The following is an 11,316-nucleotide window of genomic DNA, read 5'->3' on the forward strand; positions in this document are numbered from 1 at the left end:
GCGTAGATAACTGCGTTGAAACAACTTCCACATCTAAAGAAATGAATCATGCAGCGGCAGCAGACTTTGAGGCTCGACCGCGGGCCGGAAAAAAACGGGTGAATCTGCGAATCCTCCTTCCCTTGAACATTATTGAAGCAAAAGTCCATAAATGTCTTTGGCTAACAGTCATGCTATGATATATATATATATATATATGATTTAAACAACTTCACTTTGAGACACACTTTTCTCCTGGAATCTTGTGAAATAAATAAATAATCAAACAACTTGAGGACTCAATAAATGATCCAGTGGCAGTCGGGCATGTACATCATGTAAAATAAAAATTACAAATATTTACTGCGCCGGTTTCTTTGTCCTCTGAGATCACATTTCACTAATTCAGAATGTCAACATATTCATTCGTATTCTCAATATCAGTTTCAAACATGTTACGGTCGAGGGATGAACAATCACCCTAAATATCCCAAAATGGTCTGATAATATGATCTGGAAATATTACATGACATTAGATGCATTGATGAAACATAAACCCAGGACTGTATTCACATTATGCTGTGGTATGTGTGTGTGTGTGTGTGTGTGTGTGTGTGTGTGTGTGTGTGTGTGTGTGTGTGTGTGTGTGTCATCCTGTGTTGTTATAGTATGCAACACTATTTTTAACTGTATTTCCTCAATTTTAGACGAGCAGGATGTGGTGGATACATCTGAGTGGGGTAAAAGGTGAAAGCAGAGCACGAGCCTCTAACTCATTAACACCACCGAAGTGCCCTTGAGCAACGTAGCAATACGCAGCTGCTCTTTCTAAGTGTAGCTATTATTGCACTTGTTGACTCTGACCGTTGTCGACGTTGTCAGATCCACGACGGCTGAAGATAAAACCCATTGTATAACTTCTCTGTGTGTATAAAGTATAAAGTAGTATGTTCACTGCACAGACTGATAGATAGATAGAAAGATAGATAGATAGATAGATAGATAGATAGATAGATAGATAGATAGATAGATAGATAGATAGATAGATAGATACGTAGGTAGGTAGGTAGATAGAAAGGTAGGTAGGTATGTAGGTAGGTAGGAGGGTAGGTAAGAAGGTAGGTAGGTAGAAAGGTAGGTAAGTTTGTAGGTAGAAAGATAGATAGGAAGGTAGGTAGGTATGTAGGTAGGAAGGTAGGTAGGTATGTAGGTAGGTAGGTAGGTAGAAAGATAGATAGGAAGGTAGGTAGGTATATAGATAGATAGATAGATAGATAGATAGATAGATAGATAGATAGATAGATAGATAGATAATAGATAGATAGATAGATAGATAGATAGATAGATAGATAGATAGATAGATAGATAGATAGATAGATAGATAGATAGATAGATAGATAGATAGATAGATAGATAGGGTTGTCATGCAGTACAAACTGTTGGGTTTCAGTTGTCTGTGATGGTAAATAAGACTAAATGATCTCTGATTAAACGCTGCAGAACATGCATTGAATGCAATTGAAAAATAAAGCAGTAAAGTATTCTTCCAATAAAAGAAAAGTAACAGTCTTCATGATCTTGAGATCTCCTCTCTTCCGTCAACGTTTCCCCTCTTACTTCCTCGTGTCCGGATCCTTTGTAACGTTTCTTGACTCACTCCGCTCGGCCTCTTCTTCGTCCCTCGTCCTCCTCGTCCTCCTCGTCCTCCTCAGTCTTCCTCCGACAGAGGTTCGTGTGGGGTCGACGGCCGGGACCTGCTGTGACCTCTGACCTCCGTCTTTCTGTCCTGCAGGAAGTCTTCAATCTCTCCGGGCAAACACTGGAACTTCTCCTGAAACTCGGCCTCCACGGCTCCTTGCAGCTGGAGAAACACACGACAAGTGTTGACGGACATTGATTGACATGTGGCTTTTTTCGGATCGATTCCCTCTGGCAGATACCACGATTAGCTACTGCCTCAAACCAAAATCGTTATGAAAAACACTGAACTGTGTGAAATATAGCTGCATAAAAACGCTCATTGTTTATTTCCTGCCGGTGAGGCAGACTAGCTGTTGTCAGCCTCCGCTGCCAGCAGCTGAGCGGCACCAACATGGCTGCCAGAGGCCGCGCTGCAGCGCTCAAAAGCCTCGCGGTGACGTCATGTGCCGATGCTAAACTGTGTGGGAGTGGAGCAGCAGCAGCAGCAGCAGCAGCTTGGCGAGCCGTGAACGAGACTTTAATCTTTTTCATGCAGTGTGGGGCATTCAAACGTGAAATAGATACAAAGTGGTAGGATGTCCTTTTTTTCACTGGGACAAGACACAAACAATTACATTACATTTCTTAACCAATAGAAAACCAAACTATTTTTAGGCCCTTTCCTCGAAAAATGTCATACCCAAACTAAAAAGTGTGTATCTCTGCAACCACTAGGGCTATTTGAATACATTTGGTGTTATAATTAAAGGTACACATTTGAGATTTTGTTCAGATGTGTAAATATCAGTCTATATGTTACTGGTTAAGAGTAAATGAAGATGACACACAGAAAAAAATGAAAAGGTTTCAGGTCCGCCTATAAAAAAATCACTTTCAGGATGATTATTTCTTTGAAATGATGCAGCTTTAAGGTCCAACTCTAACCCAAATCATAGCTCAATATGTGAACATTCTCTAACCCAAATCATAGCTCAATATGTGAACATTCTCTAACCCAAATCATAGCTCAATATGTGAACATTCTCTAACCCAAATCATAGCTCAATATGTGAACATTCTCTAACCCAAATCATAGCTCAATATGTGAACATTCTCTAACCCAAATCATAACACAATATGTGAACATTCTCTAACCCAAATCATAGCTCAATATGTGAACATTCTCTAACCCAAATCATAGCTCAATATGTGAACATTCTCTCTGCGAAGGTTGACTTTGATAAAGTGAAGCAGAACTAAGTTAAAGAGGGTTTAGTACAGAGAAAATCCAGGCGAGGACTGATTGGGGCCTAATAGCCTCAATGGCCCCAATGAAACCATTGGGGCCATTGGGGCCCTAATGGGGCCCATTGGACCCATTGGGGCTATTTAAATGCTATTTGAATGCTATTTGAATTTTCTCATGTACCAAACCATATATTTCACTTGTATATTACTTATGGCAGGGGTGTCAAACATACGGCCCGCGGGCCGGATCCGGCCCGCCAGGGGGTCCAGTCCGGCCCGTGGGATAATTGCTAAAATTGAAGAAAATAAAATAAAAACTACGCAAGTTGGGACTCAAACCATTGATCCTTTGATTATAAGACGGCCATAATAACCATTGAGCCACAGTCACAATCAACTGCATCACTGACATTGCTAAACATATTGCCCAACTGCAAGGGAATCTGCAGAGGAAAGCCCAGGCAGGTGAACAGTGGGCTGATGTTTGAATTTTTGGTCTTTATGTTTCTAGTTTATTGTAGAAAGACCTTAAAATAGGGTTCATCATCCAAAAACCTTCAACAATGATTTAAACATTGAGAAATATTGTCATTATGTATGCGTTATTATGCTATGATTTTACTGGTTCGGCCCACTTGAGATCAAAATGAGCAGCATGTGGCCCCTTAACTAAAATGAGTTTGACACCCCTGACTTATGGTGTTCAATACATCCAAATACAGTAGTTTGGGGCTTTTTTTCTTTCTTCATAAAACAAGCTATGATTTACAGTTTTATAAAACAACCGCTCAGTCTGCCCGGATTGGTTTTGAAAATGAAAGAACCAGAACAGGCGATTAGTCTTTCACCTTTGGCTTCTGGTCTTGGATGCCCTGCAGGAGCTCGGTGTGCTGCTCCACCAGCTGATCGTGGCGCTTCGTCTGCGTCTCCTCCAGCTGGAGGCAGAAAGTCAGACAGACAAGTTACAGCAGAGAGATGGAGGCGGAGAGTCGCTGTGGAAAACATGACATGTTCCTCGTCGTCTCTGCAGCTTTCAGAGCTGTGAAACAAGCCGTCAGATCCTTCATCCTCCGCTCACCCGCTTTATGTTCTGGACGACTTCGTTGACGTAGGACTTATTGATCTCGTTCTTCTCCCTGGGAACACAGTCAGAGTTTGAGTTATTTATTTGTATTTCTCCCCATTCTGACAGCTGCAGGGATCAGAGCATGAAGTGGATAAAGGAGCTGCAGCGGGGAGCTCGGGTGGATTTACGTATGTATGTGTTTATGGATCGTACTCTTCAGCCAGATGTTTCTCTTTGGTCTTCGCTTGGTTGATCTTCTCTGTTCTCCTTCGATCCATCTGCCTCTTCAACTCTTTCTTCTCCCTACGGCAGCAGGAAAAACATTACAGCCCATGGAAAATAAGACAAACGATGCTCAATGGCTGACTTTAAAATATGTTCTTACTTTCTTATTAGGATGTAAATTAGACAAAATAACTACCTGGAGAGTAATAGCATGAAACATCCTTTCAAGAATATCCACTTACTCTATGGAAGCCCATTTCCGTCGAAATTATGAAATAGAAATTACAAATTATGAAATAGAAAGTCATAATTATGAGATATATAGTTGAAATTATGAGATTGAAAATTTAAGTTATAAGATTGAAATTGAAATTATGAGATTGAAAGTTGAAATTATGAGATTGAAAGTGCTCATGCTCTTCAGTGGCGCTGGCTTTTTTTTCTTCGATCTATCTCACAATTTTCGACTTTCTATCTCATCTTTTCGACTTTCTATCTCATAATTATGACTTTCTATCTAATAATTATGAATTTCTATCTCATAATTATGACTTTCTATCTCATAATTGTGACTTTCTATCTCATTACTGTGACTTTCTATCTCATAATTATGACTTTCTATCTCATAATTATGACTTTCTATCTCATAATTATGACTTTCTATATGATAATTGTGACTTTCTATCTCATAATTATGACTTTCTATATGATAATTGTGACTTTATATCTCATAATAATGACTTTCTACATGATAATTGTGACTTTCTATCTCATAATTGTGACTTTCTATATGATAATTGTGACTTTCTATCTCATAATAATGACTTTCTATATGATAATTGTGACTTTCTGTATGATAATTATGACTTTCTATCTCATAATAACGACTTTCTATATGATAATTGTGACTTTCTGTATAATAATTGTGACTTTCTATCTCATAATTGTGACATTCTATATGATAATTGTGACTTTCTGTATAATAATTGTGACTTTCTATCTCATAATTGTGACTTTCTATATGATAATTGTGACTTTCTATCTCATAATTATGACTTTCTATATGATAATTGTGACTTTCTATCTCATAATTGTGACTTTCTATATGATAATTGTGACTTTCTATCTCATAATTATGACTTTCTATATGATAATTGTGACTTTATGTATAATTATTGTGACTTTCTATCTCATCTTTTCGACTTTCTATCTCATAATTCTGACTTTCTATCTCATCATTTTTGTTCTTTTACTGCCGGGAATGGGCTTCCATAACTTACAGACCTCTCAAAACAAACTAGTTGATTCTCAAAATCTGTGCTCTGCTCGTTTTCATCCCCTCGAGGCTCAGATACCAACATATTCACACCGTTTGAGACTCACTTGTCACAGATGTCTTTGAGCTTCTTCATCTGGCCGCTGTGACTCTCCTCAGCCAGACTGCTCAGGCGCTCCGTCAGCTGGCGGAGACAGAAACAACGCTGTATACTCCCCATTCATCAAGAAATTACTGCGTTGATATCTTGTTTTTCTTCAGATTATTTTTATAATCTGTTATTTCCATCATTCAATAATCCAGACACTTATTTATTGTATTAGCTCCCTTTCTGCCTGCAACATAAAGGGAGCTTTAACTTAAATCCAAATACAGATAACCCCAAACTTCAGCAAAAGGGTCGGCAGCGGCGCTTCACCATTTTAATGTGCTCCTTCTGAAGATACTTCTGGCTGTAGTACTGCTCCTGCCTCAGAGCCAGAAGCTGCTGCTGCTGCTCGTCCTTCAGCTGCTGGAGGCGCTCGTCTTTCTCGCCGTCCGAGCGCGAAGCCCTGATGAACAATGCACGTAAATAAATGTGTGCAATGGACAGAGAAAAGCAGAATGTGTGCATACACACACCTGGTCTTGCTGCACTGCCGGGCCACCTTCTTGTGCTTGTTGTTGAACTCTCGGAGGAGCTCGGAGGTTTTCTTCTGGTGCCTCCTCACCAAGTCCTTCAGCTCTTTGAACTGACGCCTCTGCTCCTTCTGGTAAACCTTGGACTGCTGCAGACTCTCCACGGCGCACACCGGGACGTCTGCCGCCGAGAACGGTCACACGGCAGGTTTTAATAACTCTAACGTCCTTCTCTCATGGCTTTCTTTCACATTATTTAATCCACAGAGAGTTTCTCCACAAAGAATCACATGAAAGCAACACTTTAAATGTTAAGTTTCTTTGAAACAAGTCATCCAGCTTAATAAAAAGGATTAGAAAAACGACTAAGCGACTAAAGAAAACTATATTTTTTTGTCAATCAACACACAAAGGTTCTGTTGAATAAGCCGATGCAAGATTTCCTGCTACAAGACGAATAATTGTGTTTTAGTAGGATTTTTGATAATATAGATGGATTATAACACCAGAACATATAATATATATATATATATATATATATATATATATATATATATATATATATATATATATATATATATAGATACATATAGATAGATAGATAGATAGATAGATAGATAGATAGATAGATAGATAGATACTTAATTTATCCCCGAGGGGAAATTAGTTTGTCACAGTAGCAAGTAGAATACATACAAAATAAGTTATTTCTGCTGTTGGTTGCTTCGTTTAGTTTAACTTTACTATATTATTCCTTTCTATTCAGCTTTAATTAATCATAATTGATTGATTGCACACCTGGGATTTCAAAGCGACATGCAAACACTGACCTATCAAAACGCTTAAAACCAGATCTTCACTCTTGGCTGCAGGCTTGGCTGCCTCTGAAATGCAGAGAGGACAAAATAAACATCAACAACGGCAGTAAGATCTCACATGACCCATATGAGCATATTAGAAGTTACTGCAGAGACCTTTAACTGGTAATTAAACAGACTCAAGTCACACTGGTGCCACAAAGTAGATGTCTAAATCGTTATATAATCATCGATGTTCATGGAAACACTACCGCTTCTGTCCACAGGGGCCGCCAAAATGAACACAAACTGAAAGTTGAAGTAACTTCAACATTTATTTTACACACACTCCTTGAGTGCGTATGTGTGCATCTTTGTTTCGTATGTGTGGCGCTACCTGTGGCAGCTGCTTGCTGATTGGCTGCGGAAGCTTTGGGCGTCGTGGTGACGGGGGTGTGGCCTGCAGGGCCGGAGGCGGGGCTGAGCCCGTTCTCCAGCGGCGGCGACTTCAGATCGCTCTTCCGCTCCGCACAGCTGTCCGCCTCGTCCTGAACGACAACAACCAGAGTTACAAGCGAACGTTCTGCTCTCAGGACGTGAGAAAAGTAGTTTCAATAGCACTCCTGGTGGTCGCTATTAAGTATTACAATGAGTTTACAGGTTAAAGGTCAAGTAGTAATACTGAATGTGTGCAACAATATCAATGAAGTAACACTGAATGTAATGGGTGAGTTTAGCAGGTAGAATTATTTGAAGGTGTGATGCAATGAGGTAGAAAGTAGACACACTCAGGAATGTGAGGTGCAATAAAGAGGAGCATGAGAATGAAGCTGGACGTGAGGCCCTGCTACACGGAATATTCTTTGTCGTACTTCAAAGCGTTATTCGATCTGTGATTGTGTTGCCGTTACTGTTGATATAAATCCTTGTTATTACCTCGGGCTGCGTGTCCTCCTCCACGTCCTCCAGAGTCAGCGCCGCCAGCTGTTTGGACCTCTGCTCCAGCAGGTTGACGTAGCGGATGGGGTTGGACAGCGCCTCGATCACATCTGGAGAGGAGGCGTGGGGAGGAGGATCAGTGCAGCTGCCAGGTGGGTTCAGAGGTCATAACTATCTCGTTGTTATATCGGTTATACTGGCAAACAGGGTGGACACATACGGTTGTCCAAGCTGTATTTCTTATATTGGTATTTCGTTGTTTTAGTACTTGTCAAAGTCAAAAGTCAAAGTCAGCTTCAATGTCAATTCTTTCACATGTGCAAACATACAGAAGATTTTAAAATACGTTTCTGTCCTGTCGAACATAAAATGAATACAAATAATAATAATAATAATAATAATAAAGTGCAAATAGGTCCAAAATAACATTACTGTACAATGCCAATAACGTTGAAAAGTAGTAGCACAGCATAAGTAGTGTACTTAAAGACAATTTTGAGGTAATTGTACTTATTGTTACGTATTTTCATTGTCTGCTACTTTCTATACGTCACTATATCTCAGAGAGAAAATATCCAGATTTTTACTCCACTGTAATTATTTGATAATTTACATTACTCTGAAGATTCAGATTATGAATACGAAATAATCTACAAATAAATTATGATGATATCTCGAAATTATTAACAATTAAAGTAGCATTTCTTCAATGCATCAATAATTATAATACAGTGTATTTAATGTTTTCCTCTGAAATGAGGAAAACACTGCATATTAACTTTCTTTGTTACTTTTGGTACTTCAAGTACTTTAACACTAATACTGTGTACTTTTACAATTAAAAGTAACATTTATGCATCAATAATTATAATACAGTGTATTTAATGTTTTCCTCTGAAATGAGACACTGCATAACAACATTCTTTGCTACTTTTGGTACTTCAAGTATACGTTAATACTAATACTGTGTACTTTTACTCAAGTAGAGTTTTGAACGCAGGACTTTTACTTGTGAAAGATTATTTCTACCTTCTGGTATTGGTACTTTTACTTAGTACTATACTCCCAACACTGCTCTAAAATCTCCCTTGATGCTGCAACATTACACCCCATATTCTTCTTCTTCTTCTTCTTCTTAAGTATTTGCGTGTCTTAAATATCTAGGACAGAACCATTCAAACCAGGAAAGCTACATTCTATTGAGATGATGCATGTGCTCATGAAACCGGTGAGGCAGATAATTCAGGTTTATGAACAGCTGTTCCTCAACATGCACACATATGTCGAACCTGCAAAGGTGTCTGGGACGTAATCTTTGACCTCGATGTGGACGAACACAGCCGGCAGAATCAGACACTGGTTCTTCTCGTTCCTCAAGCTGATGTAGCGATAACCTGCAGGGAACACACACGGCCTGACGTTACATCACGGGGTGAACAGCAAGCATGGAGGAATCTGGCAGAGAGATGCAGCCATCAGACACAAATAGAAAGACATGTTATAATTATTTCATTGTGAGTGTTGAATGACATTTTTGTGTGAGAAAACCCATTTTTTCTCAAGAATTCAAAGTGACACAGAGTTTGTAATCGATGTGCGGCGTCTCATCTTTGTGGGCGAAGTATTCCTTGAAAGTATTTCACAGTTACAACATTAAACTACCTGGTCGTATGGCAGACACTGGAATAATCCGATGGCCGATAAACTTCCCTCCTTCCTCAAAAGCAGCGATTCTCAGGGAGGCCAGAGACGGAAGGATCACCTGTCAGAAAGGTGAGCAGCGTTGGGTCAGACGTCGGTGGCAGCAGATTATTTTCCCTCGCATCGTCTCCTCTTTTCTCACCTTCTTGAAGACGATGGGCTCCTCGTCCCACACCGGGTTCACGGCGTTGTTGTTCTGAGAGGTTTTGGTCTTCAGAGCTTTCCTCCTGGTGTCCGCAGGAAGTCCGAACATGTCCACCTCCACATACACACCCACCCGGCGCTCAGTCACAAACTGACCTGAGATCACCTGCAAGGCACGGCGGCGTGGAAACGTGTGTCAGCGGATAAATATACATATATATATATATATATATATATATATATATATATATATGTATATTTATGTACAGTATATATATTTATATATATATATATATTTATGTATATATATCTTTATATATGTATAGACATTTTTATATATAGTATATACTTATATATATATATGTATATATACATAAATATGTATACATATCTTTAATATATATTATTATATGTATTATATATATTCTTATGATATATATATATATATGTATATATATATATATATATTTAATAGCACTACTATATATTTATAAAGATTTATTTTATTTTTTAAATATTAATAATTATCTTTAAATATATTATATTTATTTATAAATATATATAAATGTATATTTATTTATATATATATATATATGTATATATTGATGTATATATATTTATATATACATATACATCAATATATATGTTATATGTATACATATATATTTATGGATATAAATATTTATATATATTTATGGATATAAATATATATATATATATATATATATATATTTATGGACATAAATTTGTATATATATACATCAATATATAATACATATATATATATATATATATATATATATTTATATTATATATATGTATACATATATTTATGGATATAAATATTTATATATATAATTATGGGTATAAATATTTATATATATGGATATAACTATTTATATACATATATATGGATATAAATAGGTATACATATATGGATATAAATATTTATATATATATATATGTTTATATATATGGATATAAATATGTATATATATTTATGGATAACACAATGGATATAAAGGATTTGTGCACAATCATAAGTTGCAAGATGCATAAACATTCTGAGGCCGCTCAAAGCGAAGTTCCCGGCACCTTCACGGACAGCGTGTTGGCCACGATGCCGTCCACCGTGTTCTCTGTGAACGGGTCAAAGTGTTTGTCCGGCCGCCTCATGAACTCCGGCTTCAGCCGGTAGCCGCTGCGGCCGTTGTACTCGAACATGAAGAGGTTCAGCTGCGTGGACAGATCTGGAACACACAGCTTTTACGTTTTTGAGGGGAAACGAGCAATTCAACAATTCTGGTTTATTGGTAAAAAAAAAAAAAAAAAAAGGAAAGGATCCATTAAAAATAAGTTGTTCGGCCTTCATCTCATTGTGAGCTACAGAGACTATAATGATACTGAATGTCCTGACACTGAATGAAAGACCTTTGATTGATGCAATTAAAAACAGAAACACATCCAGTTACTGGAATAATTTGACCATGCCATGAACGGCTGCTCCAAATCAGAGCTTTGACCCTTTGAGGTCATTAAATCTATTCTCAGCATCAATCAGTTTTACTTTCAGGGTCAATTCAGCCATGACGGTGCAGTGTGTGCACGTTGTTCAATATCAATAAACTGGCCAGAACATAATG

At 37.9% G+C, this 11,316-nt stretch overlaps 1 protein-coding gene across 1 annotated transcript in view; it reads right to left on the minus strand.

The window, feature by feature from the left end:
- Nucleotides 1-1,687: 1,687 nt before the first annotated feature.
- LOC306747238 (1-phosphatidylinositol 4,5-bisphosphate phosphodiesterase beta-1-like) overlaps nucleotides 1,688-11,316 on the minus strand; it is a gene marked incomplete at both ends in the record, with an annotated part of 29,366 nt that continues 19,737 nt past the window's right edge. The window contains 14 exons of the mRNA XM_079230276.1: nucleotides 1,688-1,840; nucleotides 3,756-3,842; nucleotides 3,986-4,043; nucleotides 4,187-4,276; nucleotides 5,582-5,658; nucleotides 5,893-6,025; nucleotides 6,096-6,273; nucleotides 6,923-6,976; nucleotides 7,287-7,437; nucleotides 7,826-7,938; nucleotides 9,118-9,222; nucleotides 9,491-9,590; nucleotides 9,672-9,839; nucleotides 10,769-10,923. Of these exons, the coding sequence (XP_079086402.1) occupies nucleotides 1,688-1,840; nucleotides 3,756-3,842; nucleotides 3,986-4,043; nucleotides 4,187-4,276; nucleotides 5,582-5,658; nucleotides 5,893-6,025; nucleotides 6,096-6,273; nucleotides 6,923-6,976; nucleotides 7,287-7,437; nucleotides 7,826-7,938; nucleotides 9,118-9,222; nucleotides 9,491-9,590; nucleotides 9,672-9,839; nucleotides 10,769-10,923 (1,622 nt within the window). The remainder of the gene's footprint in view (nucleotides 1,841-3,755; nucleotides 3,843-3,985; nucleotides 4,044-4,186; nucleotides 4,277-5,581; nucleotides 5,659-5,892; nucleotides 6,026-6,095; nucleotides 6,274-6,922; nucleotides 6,977-7,286; nucleotides 7,438-7,825; nucleotides 7,939-9,117; nucleotides 9,223-9,490; nucleotides 9,591-9,671; nucleotides 9,840-10,768; nucleotides 10,924-11,316) is intronic.

This window comes from Taurulus bubalis, assembly GCF_910589615.1.
Source record: "Taurulus bubalis genome assembly, chromosome: 14".
NCBI classification, from domain to species: Eukaryota; Metazoa; Chordata; class Actinopteri; order Perciformes; family Cottidae; genus Taurulus; species Taurulus bubalis.